Here is a 16986-nt window from a genome sequence, read left to right on the forward strand (position 1 = left end):
TTCAAGCCCAAAGCCCTAACCAGTAGGCCATAACTAAAACATTTGCGTGGAGCGGACGGAACAAGCCCCTCTTCCGTCGCCCTGTTCCAAAAATCAGATAGGCCTAATCTATGGTCCTTGGGTAGAGAACATATCAGATATTAAACTGATAAGATGAAAACCCTTCCAGTTTTTTCCCTTCTTAATACACAAACAAATATGTGCACTTTAGTTATGATAATTATCCTCTACCTGATGCCTGAGCACGCACCAGGTGAGAAGCTTCACACTGAGCACGCTCCAGGTGAGAACCTTCATACCTGGCCTGAGGACTCTCCAGGTGGGAACAGCACTGGTAGGCCACAGCATGCTTGTGTGTCGCTTAAAATTTCCACAAATATCACAGACTTTTAGTTGTTCTGCTTGTCATTGGATACGTTGCAAAGGTTGCAACTTGGATACATGCCCATGCCAGTATGAAAAATACAGTTCAAACATCACCTGTTTGACTAGGTCATTGTATTTACTATATGAGACAGTAGTGATGCCATCACATTGAGAATGGGGCTATAGGGCTAAATTACATATATGGGAGTAAACGTATACAGCTAAATTCCTTATATTATTGATTTAATGGACATTATTGTTTATTATCGCTATTTTCCTTAATTTTCATTGTTTATTTCATTAGACTATTGATTGAATTGACATTGTTGTTTATTATTACTATTCTCCTTAATATAGTCTGACCAACATTTTAAATTATTCCCTGTTAAATTTAAGTATTATATTGTTTTGCATTTGTATGTTGCTTTTGGACAAAAGCATCTGCCAAATCCCATAACCATAACCATAAAATGTAATTTTATATGTATGGGACGTGCAGGGAACTTTAACATAATTTAAAGGTTTTAACTGCAGACAGAGAGTGCAACTGAATAATTCTTCACATCTGAATAACCTTTCCATGTCCTTAAAAACAATTACGGTATGCTGACACCATATTGTAATACCATAAATTATAATCCATCTATACAACAGTGCACTGTCTTTGAACCATGTGTCTAAACGACTATAGGCCTATTGTGAGTTGCTACTGTTCTATAACTGGTGTCAGTTGCCGTTGTTATCAGGGGTGAGGTGCCTACGTCAGGCCTGCGTCTCCAGTCCTCTTCCCTCATCTTATCACCTGTGCTGTAACCTGTGGCCTACTTCTTTGGCTTCATATCTATTTAAAAGCATGTGTTGTTACATCAGCACACCTGCACCAGGCAGTATCAATGAAGTGGTATGATGTAACATTATTATATATGCATATGTAGACATGCTTCCCAAAAGAGAGAGCGGGGGACCACCTCCATATTACTGACTATGGATTTAAAATGGGATGTCATCGAAGTTCCTGTGGTTGTAATGGTGGGTGTCATTGTTTTTGTACTGTCTTTTGTCTGAACAGACAGCATTGCTTATTATGGCAACACAAACACAAAGAGACCATTAATGAAATGCCAAACTTGTTTAATCTTGCATTTCAGATAAACCCCATCCTTACGTTCTAAAACAAAACAAAACATCTTACTGTGGAATTTGAAAATCACCAAATGATGGAAGCACAAAAAGTGCAAGGTTCACATAGTTTAAAAAACAGGCAGCAAACGCAAAAGACAATAACATAATAACAGAACAAAACAACAAGAACAAATGAACATAAAGAGAAGACATCGTCAAAGTGCTAGAGACAAATATTGCACATGATTAGTGAGCTGAGGCCAGCTCTGGTGAGCTTGGTTTGAGGTAACAGTTGGTGATGTCGACGGTCGAGTTGACACAAGCTCAAGAAGGAAACCGTGGCATGGTTGTAAAATTGAACTCGAGCGCTCACTTGCTAAACATGATTGCAAAATAATTTCAAAAGTTGTTTTTCCTATTGCTTTGTACCATTCGCTTCAATGGACATTGAATGTCTAAAGAGATTAAGGAGGTGAAAGCATACAATCTGTTATTTGCTTTTGTCACCAAAACAACAAGTTAAAGGCTCACCAGACAAATTACATTTGATAAGATCAAATAGCCACTGGTTTGATGACAATCAATAAAAAAAAATATGTCTTACAAAATTAAACATTGTTCCCCCCTCAGATGGGAACGTTTTTTTAGTACTCCAAATTTAAAAAAAAATATTCACTGGTCTATAAAAAATGCTATGAAAGCATGTGATAGTTATTGCACAAAATTGGAAATTCACTTCAATGGAGGCAAAAGAGGAGGATGCATTTTGTGTGCGTGTTTGGGATGACATTCAGCGACATTAATGCGGAGATAAATTGATGTACTGGTGATGTACATGGACCTAACGTGTAAGCACATGCCATGCTGATATTATGCCTCTTCCTTTGTGCAGGTCTTTAAAGGCCTCCCAAACCTTTGGCAAAATAATGAAAGTTTAAAAATAAAAATAAAAAAGGTCAAGAACACATCTATCAAACTCTAATATGATGCAAATAACCTGTGAATAGCATGAAGTTGCTCTTATGGTCCGTTTACACTTGCTGTTTGGTTATAAAGCAAATTACCCTGAATTCACAGCTCTGTGGCATACAGAAGACATGCAATTCTCTTATGTGGTGACATTCAACATTGGCTCGACATACATTTGTCCTCAAAGAGCAGTAATATTTGAGTCCGAAAACTGAATAATTAAATTACAATACATAGCTTTATGAAGGCTTATGGCTTTATGAACGAACACACACACACACACACACACACACACACACACACACACACACACACACACACACACACACACACACACACACACACACACACACACACACACACACACACACACACACACACACACACACACACACACACACACACACACACACACACACACACGGTTCGGCACTAGAACAGGGTCGGAACCTTTTACAGTCATGAGGCTTTAGGAGCAGTCCGTGTAGGTGGTCACCATGTTCCCTCTCCTCTGAGTTACAGTTCTGCAGTGCTGTTTTGTGGACCGGTGAAACCCGCCATCAGCCCTGGGCATGTCGAACGAGAACATCCTCTCCATGTCCTCAAAGACATCGTCAAAGAGTCCTCCTCCTCCTCCTCCTCCTCCTCCTCCTCCACCTCCGAAGGAGTTCTGGAAGTGGCGCCTGTGGCGGTTCTGGGCCTCCCTCTGCTGGCTCTGGAAGTGCTTCTCGAAATGGTTCTCGAACTGGTTCCTCTTCTGGTGGGAGTGCTGTTGATGAAAGTGCTGGTGCTGGCCGAACACATCAAAGTCTCTGAACAGGTCGTCGAAGTCGAACGGCTGGTGGACATGCTGGCCGCGTCCTCCTCTACCCCTCGTTCCCTCAAACGTTGCTTGCCGCCCCATCAGATCGTACTCCTGTCTCCGCTTGTCATCAGATAGCGTTTCATATGCTGGGGAGAGGAAGACAGCCGAAAAGGTGTTATTTATTTATATTTCTCCAAAAGGCTAGACTCAGAGTACAGATAAAAGTACATTAATGCAGACACACATACAGTACATATAGGCAATGATTTAAAATGTTAAGTGATTAAAATAAATAGTAGTAGTATGTATGGAATATTAATAGTAGTATGCATTCTCCAAAGCCAGCATCTTACACTATGCATTAATATGTAGGCTAGGTCTATTGAGATTTAGACCAAAACTGTAATGCTGATAACAAGTCTTGTCACTGACTCACCTTCTGCTATTTCTCTGAACTTTGCTTCGGCGTTGGGACTCTTGTTCCTGTCTGGGTGGAACTTCATGGCGAGCATGTGGAATGCCTTTTTTATCTGCCGCTCAGTAGCGTCCTTTGGCACACCCAGGATTTCATAGTAGTCCTTTTCTGCCAGGATCAACTCTGTGATCATCAAGATGCACACCGCAAGTGTGAACACCGTCTGGGCCGTTGCCATGGCTGTGGACAAAACCTGTTACAAAAAACAGAAGTTGAATGGGCAATTTAGGTAACCACTGTCAGCTGTCAAAAAACATCAGCATAGGCGCAGACCCTAGCGTAGCCTGTAGGCCTACCACATTTGACCTGCGGTAAAATTCACTCTGTACCTCACTGAATAACCTTTAAAACGAGGTCGATGCCAAATAGTTTTACAACACTGACTTGGCAAAAAGCGAATTCCAACAGATTCGCTGGCCTACAGGCTACCACAAAATTACCACAATTACCACCAATCACGACGTGTACAGGCAAGAAAAGTATCTGTTTTAGGAGTAAACAAGTAAGTGTATGATTAATCCAAAGTTGTTGCAGAGTTGCTGTGAGTGTTTTACGCATAAAAAGTGAAACAAATGCTGATAACTTACCAAGCGTTCAGAGCAATTCCTCGTAGCAAGCAAGTGCGAAAAACAGCTGATCGTCTTCTGTTACCCCTCTTTTACTTAACCCCACGAATCTCAACGCTATTGGCCAAGTCCTGGTAGAAATGACTAAACGCATTTCGATTGGTCCAGGTTGCAAACACATGTAGGGGTTTAATACGTCACATCCCGTTTCGTCATCCGGAACGTCGCTTTCGTTTCAGCCAGCACAATGTTCCTGGCTTTGTTTACTAAAAAATAGCTAAGTAACTCAAAATGCCCCGGTATTGTGCAGTGAAACTCTGCAAAAACCGTGGAGGGGTACTTTCAAAAGACAACAAAAGGATTAGCTTTTATCCGTAAGTTTGCATTTTGCAGCTCCTCATATGTGTCATTATTCTGAAACTGGTTTCAACTCTAATGCAAGGTGGCTGCTGCAATCCTCAAGTGTCATTCCATTAACCGTGCACTCAAATTATGTGTCATTCAATCACCAATGGTTTATGTTAAACATTGATTTGACGTTGCATGCATTATAACTCGCCGACTGTGCAAATAATGTGTCTTTGCGTTGGCTGGGTTGAGAACAATGACTCATTTAGTGAATTGACAACTCTCTTATTCTGTGTCTCCCTCTGTAGCTGCTGCTGTCAGTCATAGATTCTTTAACGTTATAGTCTACTTGTGTCCTCCCAAAGGTTCCCGTTACGAGATCAGGTCAGGCTTCAGAAATGGGTTGATAACATGAAACGCCAGGAGTGGACACCCAGTCGGCACCAGTACTTGTGTAGTGAGCATTTCACAGAAGACTCTTTTGATCTTCGCTGGGGAATTCGGTACCTCAAGCACACAGCGATTCCGACAATCTTCCCCTATATATGTGATGTAAGTTGTCAACTTTAATCAACCCAGTGAGTAAACATGTTTGATAGGTTTGAGAAATTACTGTATGAAATGTTTACACTCAATTGTACAGAAATGTGTAAACTGTGCATTGTCTCTTATGATTGATAATGCTCTCCCTGCACTTTGAGGAGTCACTGTAAATTGTTATAGCAGTGGGCAGGAATGATTTTCAGTGTAACAGTAACAGGCCTTATTACTGTGATGCTGAGGCAGCCTCCAGTTGAAAACACTCTGTTGTCTGACCAGTAGGTCATGTAGAGGATGGCTGGTGTTGTCCGTAATGCTAAGACGTTTTTTGTGACATTCTTCTCTCAACAACCAACTCCAGGGGCTCCAGTGTGGGCTATGTCCAAGCACAAAGCCAAAGCTCTTTTAGTCAATTTGTTGTTTTTTTTGGTGTCATTGGCTCTGATGTTGCTGCCCCAACAGATGGCTGCAAAGAAAATTGCACTAGAAACTGCAGAATGGTAAAACATATTCAACATTCTGCTGCACACATTAAAAAAAAACAAGCTTTCTCAAAAAGTCTAGTCTGTTCTGCCCCTTCCTGTACACAGCATTGGTGTTGCAATCCAGGGGCGCGTTTCCCAAAACCATTGTTGCTAACTAAGTTAGCAGCTTTGTTGGTTGCAATGCAATTTCCCATTGCCACTGTGGTTTTGGGAAACGCACCCCACTTTGTTATCAGGGTGTACAACCAGGTATCTGCAGTGGAGGAGGGTGCAAGAGGTGGTTGTTTCCACATCATGCCACAAAGCTGTGTGCACCAGTTCTCTATGCTCAGTCTCCTCCCCTGCCTTAACACACCCCACAACTGTGGAGTCATCAGAGTATTTGTGCAGATGACTGGTTGCAGAGTTGTGCTGGAAGTACAGTAACAGGGGTGTGCAGTGTAAAGAGGAAAGGTGAGAGCGCTGCGCTGCTGACCACCTGCTCAGACACACATCCTCTCAGCCCTACAAGCGGTAGTCTGTCTGTCACATGATTGTACTTGGCACTGACACTGGTACTTGGCATTGTAAAGCACTTTGAGTTGCTTTGCCTATGAAATGCGCTAAAAATAAAACTGCCTTGCCTTGCCTTGGCAGACACTTTTTGCCAAAGCAATTAGCAGTATATAAACACTACATTAGTTAAATACAATTGAAAAATATATACATTAAGCATAACAGTTGTAGTAATAATATAAACACTTTCAATAACAATGTCAAATATTAACAGTAAAAATAATGAGTTTTGAAATTGGTCTGAGTAATGGAGTCAGAGTAAATATGTTTGTTTATGTCATGTGTTTGCGTTCCTGTGTCTGTTCCATAGGATGAAAACAATAGAATCCAGAACAAGAAGAACTCCAGGGGCAAAGGGAGAACATGCGACACAAACGTCCAGCTCATCAGATCCTTGTCCCCACCAAAGAAGAAACCTCTCATCCTCAAAGACGACGACTTCCACATCATCAACAACAACAACAACAGCAGCAACACCGATGACGATGACAGCAGCGGCATCATCACCGGCCAGACGACAGAAGTTAGCGAGGCAGACGGCCAAGTCTTCTCCGTCCTCCTCGTGGGACACCTGAAGCTGGAGACGACTCTTCGTCCAGAGGAGGAGGGGAAGTTGCCAGTCGGGCCCCACCTCACACAGACTGGTGTCCCCTCACCTGTTCGTGTGTCCGTCTGCGAGCACCCAGGTGGGCTGCCGGCGGACCCAGCTGACGCCCAGGTGAAGAGCGAGATGGAGGAGCCCTTCTGTGTTCGTTCAGCCGTGACCGCACTGTTGCCCTGCGATCCGGTCACTCCCTTCCCAGACTCCACACCCGGAGCTGCCGACCAGGGGACGGCCCATTTGTTACAAACTGGACTCAATCAGAGCATCGCGATCGGCCCAATTATGTGTTTAAAGGCGGAGGACGGGCAAGAAGGAGCCGGAGTAATAGTTTTCTCAGACGCACACAGAGGGGCAGAGGGCGAGGCAGGACCGGACAAGGACGAGGCGGCGGAGGCAGCGGAGGCGGACGCACAGACGGAGGGTGAGGGGGAGGGCGAGCACGCCTGCCTGTGCGAACACTCGTACTCGCGGCAGGACCTGGACCAGGAGCAGCTGTGGGGCCGCATCGCCGCGCTCCACGCCAAGATCACCGAGCTGGACCAGCGCGAGGAGGAGACGCTGGCCAAGATCCAGGCGGCCGAGGACAAGGCGGCCCAGCTCAGGAAGCAGAACGTTGTGTGCGAGGAGAAACAGAAGGCATTGGAGGAGTACTTCACCGCCTTCCTGCGGTAGTCCGCTGTCATTTTTTGTTTTGTTTTGTCTTGTGCAGAGTTCAGAGTTTGAATGTGATTTTTTTTATGTGATCTTTTATCTTGCTGGCTCACCTGTCACCAGCTCCCTTGGGCTATGGCTTTGATACGATTAGCCGTTTACAGACAACATGCACTTACAGTCCAGTTTCAGAGGTATCTATGGGCATCTAATCATCCTGTTCTGTTACTGAGGTTGAAAACAATTTCTCCACATTGACATAGAACGGAAACATAGCACAGAGCAGACAATATAAGATATTGTCTATTTATAGAAATAAATCTAACACATTTTGTAATGCAAAATACCAAAAATGCACTGTATTTGCAGCCGAGGCAGACCAATTATTTATTTACTATTGCTATTTATTTTGCATAGTTAAAGACAGTTTAGAATGTTTTCTACTGCAGCTACTTCTAGAAATTACGTTACTTCATAATGAGGTCTGGCAATGTGAACGAGACATGCAGACCATTTTTCCCCCATCAGAACAAAAGAGAGAAAATATTCATTTCTGTTTGTGAAGTACTGTTTACAGTTAGATAGAAGCACCCTCAGTTCAGATTCATTCAGGTATTAAACAACACTAAATTTATGGGAAAATGCAAGAATCCATCTCTACCTTTTTATTTTAGTATATGATGGTAGCATCAGAAAGCACAGAGGCACTCTGATAGAAATAGAATGTCATAGTGGCATACTTTGTGGCTTCTTTTTTTCCATTTGTGGGAAAAATTACATGAATAAAAATAACCCTTTATGGCCTCTCTTGCTAGAGGACTAAATATAATAGTTTAAGACAATCCTTCTGTCCTACACTAAATAACACAAGCCTTAATTTTCCAATGGGTGGTCATTCTATGAGAATGCATAAACCTTTAACTTAAATAGGAAACCATGATATGTATAGCTGAAAGTTGCTTTCTGATTTTTTTTTTTTAATTCCTGAATCCCTTGAAATGTTCCTTAAAGTGGCCTAACCACACTGACCAACAATGACAATCTAATTCACTCGGTCACTCTAAGTGAATGTATTTCTCAATCAGACTCAAAATCTCAAAGGCCCAAATGAGCTAAACACATATCCTACCTGATCATTGTGCAAGTGAATAATCAGCTTTTGCCACAAACAATTGCAATGAGTGCTTTATCAGCATTTTTTTCTTTTGGGTTTTATTTTATATCAGTGTAGAAAATCCATGTTAAAAGCATTTGGCACTTCCGAGCATAGTGTTTTGTGGCACTGTAAAATGTTTTCTTCTTCCTTGTGACAGCCCATCCGGCTGGCCATGCCGTCCGACAGAACTCTGCTCTTACCCATGTGTTGTCATTTTAGCCATGTCATATTTTAAGAAAAAAGAAAGGATAATAAATCTGATATATTTTGATACATATCTTGTATCTGTCTCAGGTTTTGTATGGATGATGAATTTATTGCATGTGCATCAGGTTATAAAGAAGCCCGTAAATGATGCAGTGATGCTTTTTTCCTGGCACCCCGGATTTGTCTTCTACCCTACGGCAGGCATGGTGTCCTTGCCGGGGTGCTGCTCTCCCGGTCTCCCTGGATGAGAGTTTGTTTAATCCTATTTCGCCGCCCTATCTTGTGCAGCAGCTGCCCCGGGCTTTGGGCTTTGGACTGTGGTGGAAGAAGCCGACATGGAGAAAGGTTTTCCAGTGTCATTATGAGGCTGGCTTTCTGCTGGTTTTACAGTTCCTTTCGCATGCAAGAATGGTCTGTCTCACAGTCCCGTGTGGGTGTGTGTGTGTGTGTGTGTGTGTGTGTGTGTCAGTGTGTGCGTCTATGCATACTCTATGCAGTGTTTCCCATACATTGACTTATTTGTGGCGGCCCACCACAATATCAACATTGACCACCACACAATGATTATCAATGTTGTACTATTTCAATTGGATGGAATTATTTCATTGTAGAGCTATGTGCACCTTTGTAAAGCCTCTACTTGTTTCTCTGTCTCTCAACGAACCTACATGCATGTTTAAAGGCAACATTAATAATTCTGCAAGGCATAGACAATGACTAAAAGGTTAAATTGTGCTTAAATCTGGTTAGCATCATAACCCTGCTGTGCTAATTTGTTAAAAACTTTTGCATTCAAGTTAATTCTGCAAACCACCACAAATATAATTAAATTATGTGGGAAACACTGCTATGTATGAGTCTCTCTCTCAACTCTCTCTCCTTTCTCTCTCTCTCTCTCCCTCTCTCCTCTTCTGTCCAACTGGATAAAATCATTCGGGACAGTTACTTATTATGGTTTGCAACAAGAAATAACAGCACATCACTCTAAATGGAAAAACACTTATCAACTGGTGTGTGTGTTATATGTGTGTATATGTGTGTGTGTGTAAATGTGATGAAAGGTCAAATTCTTCTCTGGTAAACCGCCAGAGCTGTTTGAGGCTAATTACATAGCTGGCTCATTATTGTGTTTTTCTTAGATCCACAAGAAGAAAACATTTAATTTAGTTTAATGTCTTGGAATTTAAAAGCTTGCTTGAACAGCGGTTAATTGCTAAATGGACTTGCTCAGAGGAGAGAGACCGGAAACCAGGGCAAGCGTTATAGCTTGAGGGGGCATTAGCTTACAGAAGCAGAGTTACTCAGGCAGGCTCTCCTCCAGTGGTGATGGCTTTGCAGCTCAGCCTACTTTTCATTCATTTGCGTTCTGGACTGTGTGGAACTCGCCACCTGACTTGAGTCATCCCCTCCCCACTGGTAGACTGCACTGGGGATGATGTTTGGGGGGATGTTGGTCACTGTTGTAAGTGGGTGGGCTTTGGTCATCAAAGCAATTTGTTGTAGAATCTTAGTTTGTAGCTTATTAATTTGAGCATTAAAATCAGAACCTTAACGCCCAGTTTCACAGTTGACTGACATTAAGACATGCATATTGATTGTGTCGATTGTGACTCTCTTGCCGGTATAAGTGCTACTTTTAGTGACAATTTTAATGACAATAGTCACAAAAAACTGAAGATGCATACATGGACAATGATACATAAAATCAGCAGTATATATATATAGAGGAATGGTTTTTTGCCAGATGAGATGGGAAATGCTGTTTCATAACTTGGCACCTCTAAATCTTAGAAAATTGTCTTTTAGGGGGATGAAGAGCAGCAGACTGCCAAATTGAATAAGAATGAATCTGTGAATTAGCTATAACTGCCCTCATGATTCATATGAACAAATAAAAGGAGGAAAGAAAAATGGATGGTCTACAAAGCATTCCTTCATCTCTATGGAAACCTCACCCATTCTAATTCTCAGTAGGTAGTCAGAATATAATGGGCATGAAGTGCCTTTCCCTGAAAAGCCAAACCAACAAGCTTCAATTTTGCTGCTACGCTACTTAAAGGTATGACAGTGATTACTGTGCAGGCTAGTATAGCTGAGGAAATCTTCAGCTTCTTAGATCAGTGGGTTAAAACACACCAGGGACGAACATCCGTGGATATTAATTACCTCTAGTTGGAGGAGTGCCTCCATGATATTAGCAGATATAAATACAGTATTATTTACAATATTAATACAGCATTGGAAGTCGCGTGATGAGACTGTGGAATTCTAACCCTCTATCTTCTCTAGTTATGTCTTCGTCATTACTCAAGGACCTTCTGCAATAGCACAGGTGTCATGAAATCGCCTTAACTGGGGAATGCGATCAATTTTTTGTAAAGCTAATTATCCCATAATAGCCCAGCGCAGTAATAGGGTAAATTTGGATTTAAATCGCCTGAGGAACTGGCAGTCGTGTAGAGAGGGCTTGGCTGTGAGGATGCATTACTGATAAAGAGGGCCTTATGCAAAAAACACAAACATGGAAATGTCACAACAAATTGTCCAAAAATACTATTAAAAATGTTGCATTATAATGTTTATAATGAGTGGTGTTTATAATGAGTCTTTGAAGTAAAGTGTTACATGTATATGATGCTTGGAAATTGTATTGATAATCAATTGAGAGTTCTCAGTGAGACACATTTGAGCAAGAATCTATTAAATTTGTTTTGGTCTCTGGTAATATATTTTAAGCTTTTATTTATAGTCCAAAAAACTATACAAGTCTACAAGTTGTGTCATTAACAATGGTAAGTGACAGCAATAACTGCTTAATACCAAAATCTTTTTTTACAAGCATGGAAAAAGATATGGCTAAAAAGGCCAAACCAGAACAAAGCACAGAGAAAACAGACAGGTTACTTTTACTCCATTCTACCATACAAGGTGCACACAATAATAATAAAGATAATATGTATATTTAAAGTCTATTTATTTTACAGCACATTTCTGTCAAGAGCCTAATGCGATTGACAAAAATCATGAAGACACATCAAATATGTAATATATAATAATTGCATATAGCCTATATATAAAGTGCACATACAATATGATCAATATGACAAATAACACAAAATGCAACAAGAAGTCACACTTCACTGCTGAGTTTATTTTCAGCTTAACTGCACCCCTCTGCTGCTGCCGAAGTCTTGCAGTACATGGGGTGTTTCTTACCACAGGACCTATACCACACATTAACACTGACAGAATACATTCATCACACACATTAACATGCTTTAAACATGGCGTCCAGCTGGTGCAGAACATAGGTCATTACTTGAGTAGACTAAAACGGCATCACCCTGTGTGACCACCATGAAGACTGTGATTGCACTTAGTCCAATCAGTTCAAACCTGAATATCAAGTAGGCCTACTCTCCAGCATAACACATTCTGAGGGACCTCCGAGTCCTGAATCCCAGTCTGTTTAGCTGTAGTATTGGTAGATCCAAGGATTGGTGCAGCTGTTGAGACTGGCCAGCAGCATGATAATAACAAATACTGGACCTGTAATTGCAAAAGAGAAAATAAAGATCAATTAATGTCAATTAATAGTGAGTATAAGCGTGGGATTGGGAAGTTAAAATACCCTGTTGACAACTATTTCACTAGCGCACAATTTATGTTTTTTTCCAGGGATTTCTTTACTTGTGATTGTGAAATTGAAGGTCCCTACTACATGCAGTGTTTTTGAAGCTACAGTGAAAGCATCAGTTAGTCTCAGTACCGACCCTGAGTTGGTGCGCTTGGGCTCCAAGCTGACCACAACTGGACCACGAAGAATGGTGTCCAGCATATCGAGTATGCTAGGATGATAACAAATGTCATTTTGATGGTCTTCAGCATTGCGCTCGAAACCCCTCTGGGATAGGAGCGTCCATCCCCAGTCGCACCCTGTAAGGTTTTCCTCTTCATGTTGAAATAAATTCCCGTGCATATCCTTAATTGACAGTACAATAGGATAATTGCGGGCAAAAGAAACACCGACAGAGTAATCCAGGTGATGTATATTCGTTGTCCCCATGGCTCAATGAAGGTTGCCCAACAGTCGTATAAGTTGTTTTCGAACCTTTGAAGAGAGAATATGAAGAGTTGCGGAGTGCTGAATATCAGTGAAATTAGCCACGCTGCTCCGATTGCCACATACCTTCGAAACGAGCCTTTGAAAAACGACACCATGGGTTTACACACGGCGTGGTACCTATCTATCGTCATAGCAACTATCATATATGTCGAAGCGAACATACCTACAACTTGGAGGTATTTTACAATTCTGCATAAAGAATCCGAGCCTTTAAATCCGTGCGTAATCTCCATGGATAGCTGGGGAAGAACTTGGAAAAAGGCGACCATCAAGTCAGCGAGACACAGGTGGAAAAGAAACAGCTGTGTCCTGGTGTTTCTTTTGCGCTTCTTCCAAAGCGTGAATAGCAGAAAGAAATTTCCACAAGCTGCAAGGACAAAAATCGCTCCCAAAATCCCAGCTTTTACAAGCGCAAAACGCCCTCCGATTTCATCTGCTTCTCCAAACTGTTCCGGTGAGGACGAATTGCGGTTGAAAGTGTGATTAAATGTATTCGACATGATCACGACAGGCGAGAAACGCTGATTCTTGCTGTGTTTCTTATGTCCTACAGTAGGCTATGTGATGAGGTGGAACACATTCCAACTCCGTGGTGGGGACCTGCGATTGCGCACATACGCATTGGTTTAATCCTTGACTTGACTTGACTCACCAGAGACACATACTGTATTTGGGTGTATTACTAGCTCATTGCTCTGACACTTTGGGTCACCACTAATGTGATACCTTTCCTTGTTTTCATGCAGTTTATTCACAGTTTTAATAGCTCAATGAAACCTAGACTATAACCATTCCTATTATTCGGAAGCATCACTGAAATCAATTGTTCTTCTTTTGGTAATATTCAGGTAAATGAGCCAGTTTTAAATAGTTTGGAAGTCTCATAAGTAACACACAATATCAAATTAGATATTAACATACAGGTATAGCTTAATATCAAATACCAAAAGTAGTCTAACTTTAATGATCATGTCTGCTTTATTAATGCTAATCACAACACTAATAGCATTCACTGATTACAAAGTGGCACTGTAAAAACATTAGTGTCCGATATGTAACTTCTATTACAGTCCAACATCTCTGTTATATCCAACATCTTTACTTCTGACACAATCCAACATCTCTACTCAACGTTCCAACAAACATCTGTCACAGTCTAACATCTCTAAACAGTCCAACATCTTTACTTCTGTCACAATCCAATATCTCTCTACTTACAGTCAAACTAACATCTTTGCTCTCGTGTGTGTCACAATCCCTCGATCCCCGACCAGTAGGAACGGCTGAAGTGCCCTTGAGCAAGGCACCTAACCCCTCACTGCTCCTGAGCGCCGCTATATAGGCAGCTCACTGCTCTGGGTTAGTGTGTGCTTCACCTCACTGTGTGTTCACTGTGTGCTCTGTGTGTTAACTAATTCACGGATGGGAAAAATGCATAGACCAAATTACTTGTATACGCAAGTATACTTGGCCTAGAAACCTGATTAACATTTACATTTGTTTACAGTTTACAGTGTAAACTTTACACCAACCTCCTCTCACTCTCTATGGGTGCTTAGTCAGTCAGAGGTGCAGTACTGCAGGATGAGGTGAAAAGAGAAGCAGGGTCAAATGAACATAGGCCTACATCTTTCAGTATGTAGAACCATACATCCACATCCAGATCATTTGGGCCCTATGACAGACAATAATTCTGGGCCCCCTGATAATATATAGTATTATTGGGGGGGGGCTCTCTGGGGGCCCCCTGTCACAGTGCTGGCCCTTAGAATCGTCCTAACCCCCCCCCCCCCTTTAAAAAGCTTTAAGCTGTTGACCATGTTTTAAGTTGCTTTGGCTAAAAATGTGTCAGCCAAATGTAATGTGATGCGATGTAATGTAATGTAATGTAATGTAATGTAATGTAATGTAATGAATCTGTGTATGTGTAAAGGCGTTTTCATCGAATTATAGTAGTGAAGGTGTTCACTGTTCATTTGACTTTTTCCCCTTTTTTCTAGTGTTAGCACTCTGTGGTGACCTCCATATCTATGATGCATGCTGTGGTACCCCTCTTTGTTTGTTTATGTCTCCATATGCCAGAATGTGTTCATCTTCAGTGAGCTTCAACATTTTACTTTGATGTCTGGGTACATAACATGACATGATGCAGCAGACGGTGTGTATTATGGCAGCTGTGAACATCTTGTTGTTTTACCACCAACACATTTCCATTTAAACTTCACCATCAATTTAATGGGATGTAGGCACACACACACACACACACACACACACACACACACACACACACACACACACACACACACACACACACACACACACACACACACACACACACACACACACACAGTAGCCTTTACATAGACAAGCCACTTGTGACATGGAAATCTTAAAATTAAATATGTGCATTTTTCTCTCTAATGCTCTAAAGGTTTCGAACTTGCATATGCCATGTCCATATAGTCTTTTGAGACAGGGTAATTTTGTATGGTTTGGTCTAAAGAAAATAATGTTAATGCTTGAACATGCTGTGCTAGACTGTCATAATGTAACCTTTTAGGTCAGTGTTCTGAATTGTTAGGTCAAGTGTTCATGATCCTTTTTAGAGCAATCACATTACAACATGCGCTTCTCCATCAGCATACAGTAGATCTCTTTTTGCCACCCATTTTTAAGATCCTAAAAGACACCTTGACACAAAGACCGAAGCACACAAATGGCAGATGACACAAGTCTAATAAAACTACCTCAGCCATGAAGGGATTGAGTGTAGGTTATGAAAGAGATGCCAGTGTAGGATGGCAACCAGGCAGCAGCCTTTCATAATGGTAATGCACTGTTCTTAGTGCACAGTAGAGCACAGCGAGTGCAGGGATGTGAGACAATGAGGCTTGCTGGTGGATTTCACTGTAGCCTCCTGCCATATAGACTGCACATAACACTGTCAACTGTAACTCTCCACGCCTTATCTTTAGATCTCACTCTTTTGTGCTGTTTTGTCTGTCTGTCTGTCTGTCTGTCTGTCTGTCTGACTGTCTGTCTGTTTCTCTACTCCTAGTTCCAGTCTGATTGCAGATAGTCATGGTAATGATAATATGATAATATTCACTGCCTTTAGAGTCTTCACACATCATTTAAAAGCTAGAAAAGGTCACACGGGTCTCCAGTGTGCACATCGACTGAACAGCAGTGTGATAGAGATAGAGATAGATAGAGAGAAGGTAAACTAAACTCAGGCATCAAGAAGGCTGCGTGCAACGGCAATGTCCTGAATGGTTCAATTGATGACATCAGCACTTGAATCACAGCGCCTTGTTTCCATCAGTCAGTTTTTAGAATATTACCCAAGAAAGGGCACACTTTTAACATCAAGTCACTTGGGCCCTGAAAGGGCTGCCCAGTAGGGTGCCTCCACACAAATCTTTAAGTTTTGAAAGAGCCTGCACAATGGCAGGCAGGGATTGAGGGATAATTCACTCTGTCAATCACCTCAAAGGAGTCTGGCTGTGTTCAAAAAACAGACTTGCGTTTTAAATCTATGGCAATTTTGTTTACTTATCTGAATAGGCCCGGGGGATTTCACAAAAAATAACTCATGCAAGGCTGTCTGCTTTCACACACAAGTGCTATACAGCATAATTGATTCGAAGTGGCAACGCTAAATTTAGAGGCAGACTCACAATGCATGGAATAATAAATTTTTAATAATTCTTGATTGGTCTCAGACACATCATTTACATTGATGACAACAATAAATGACTCTCTACAGTCTTCCTCAACAGGACTGCTTATCATAAAGCTATATCTCTCAATCCCACACGCACTGCCTCTAAGTACAAACGTATACGTAGCTGTGAAGAATGGGGCATTTGCATGTTGCTATGGAAATGAGGGAAACATTGGACTGGACCGTGACATCATACTGATGCATAATCATTATGTTAATGGATCCACTGCATGTAACCATTATTCACGCACATGCTTGTTTGTTTTTGATTTATTCTACAAATA

The 16986-nt window shown here is 41.6% G+C and overlaps 3 protein-coding genes across 4 annotated transcripts; 1 reads left to right on the forward strand and 2 right to left on the reverse strand.

Annotated features, from left to right (window-relative positions):
- Positions 1-1480: 1480 nt before the first annotated feature.
- Positions 1481-4399, reverse strand: dnajb9b (DnaJ heat shock protein family (Hsp40) member B9b). 2 transcript variants are annotated; one of them, XM_076296987.1, is made up of 3 exons: positions 4325-4399; positions 3699-3930; positions 1481-3408 (listed from the first exon to the last, which is right to left on the reverse strand). In XM_076296987.1, the coding sequence occupies exons 2-3, from the start codon at positions 3913-3915 to the stop codon at positions 2927-2929; spliced, it is 699 nt and encodes a 232-aa protein (XP_076153102.1). In that variant the 5' UTR covers positions 3916-3930; positions 4325-4399; the 3' UTR covers positions 1481-2926. The 2 variants fall into 2 exon arrangements, with proteins under 2 accessions (XP_076153102.1, XP_076153103.1); XM_076296988.1 differs by having other exon boundaries at positions 3699-3917; positions 4325-4390.
- Positions 4400-4537: 138 nt separating this feature from the next.
- LOC143136326 (THAP domain-containing protein 5-like) lies at positions 4538-8917 on the forward strand. Its single transcript, XM_076296986.1, has 3 exons — positions 4538-4677; positions 5017-5203; positions 6542-8917. Exons 1-3 carry the CDS (start codon positions 4595-4597, stop codon positions 7505-7507), a joined length of 1236 nt encoding a protein of 411 aa, XP_076153101.1. The 5' UTR covers positions 4538-4594; the 3' UTR covers positions 7508-8917.
- A 3401-nt stretch (positions 8918-12318) lies between these two features.
- On the reverse strand, positions 12319-13475 carry avpr2l (arginine vasopressin receptor 2, like). Its single transcript, XM_076297210.1, has 2 exons — positions 12623-13475; positions 12319-12398 (listed from the first exon to the last, which is right to left on the reverse strand). The coding sequence occupies exons 1-2, from the start codon at positions 13473-13475 to the stop codon at positions 12319-12321; spliced, it is 933 nt and encodes a 310-aa protein (XP_076153325.1).
- Positions 13476-16986: the final 3511 nt, after the last annotated feature.

Source organism: Alosa pseudoharengus, unplaced genomic scaffold, assembly GCF_046254945.1.
Source record: "Alosa pseudoharengus isolate Yale_2024_CS ecotype anadromous, Long Island Sound unplaced genomic scaffold, YU_APseudo_1.1 YU_APseudo_1.1_scf_20, whole genome shotgun sequence".
Classification (NCBI taxonomy): Eukaryota; Metazoa; Chordata; class Actinopteri; order Clupeiformes; family Clupeidae; genus Alosa; species Alosa pseudoharengus.

What these genes read in the sequence shown, in the direction of transcription:
- LOC143136326 (XM_076296986.1), top strand. Translation starts at nt 4,595, where the DNA reads ATGCCCCGGTATTGTGCAGTGAAACTCTGCAAAAACCGTGGAGGGGTA. An exon ending in AAAAGGATTAGCTTTTATCC is followed by an intron (nt 4,678 to 5,016) that starts GTAAGTTTGCAT and finishes GTCCTCCCAAAG; the next exon opens with GTTCCCGTTACGAGATCAGG. An exon ending in TCTTCCCCTATATATGTGAT is followed by an intron (nt 5,204 to 6,541) that starts GTAAGTTGTCAA and finishes TCTGTTCCATAG; the next exon opens with GATGAAAACAATAGAATCCA.
- dnajb9b (XM_076296987.1), bottom strand. Translation starts at nt 3,915, where the DNA reads ATGGCAACGGCCCAGACGGTGTTCACACTTGCGGTGTGCATCTTGATG. An exon ending in GTTCAGAGAAATAGCAGAAG is followed by an intron (nt 3,409 to 3,698) that starts GTGAGTCAGTGA and finishes TCCTCTCCCCAG; the next exon opens with CATATGAAACGCTATCTGAT.
- avpr2l (XM_076297210.1), bottom strand. Translation starts at nt 13,475, where the DNA reads ATGTCGAATACATTTAATCACACTTTCAACCGCAATTCGTCCTCACCG. An exon ending in CCCAAGCGCACCAACTCAGG is followed by an intron (nt 12,399 to 12,622) that starts GTCGGTACTGAG and finishes TTGCAATTACAG; the next exon opens with GTCCAGTATTTGTTATTATC.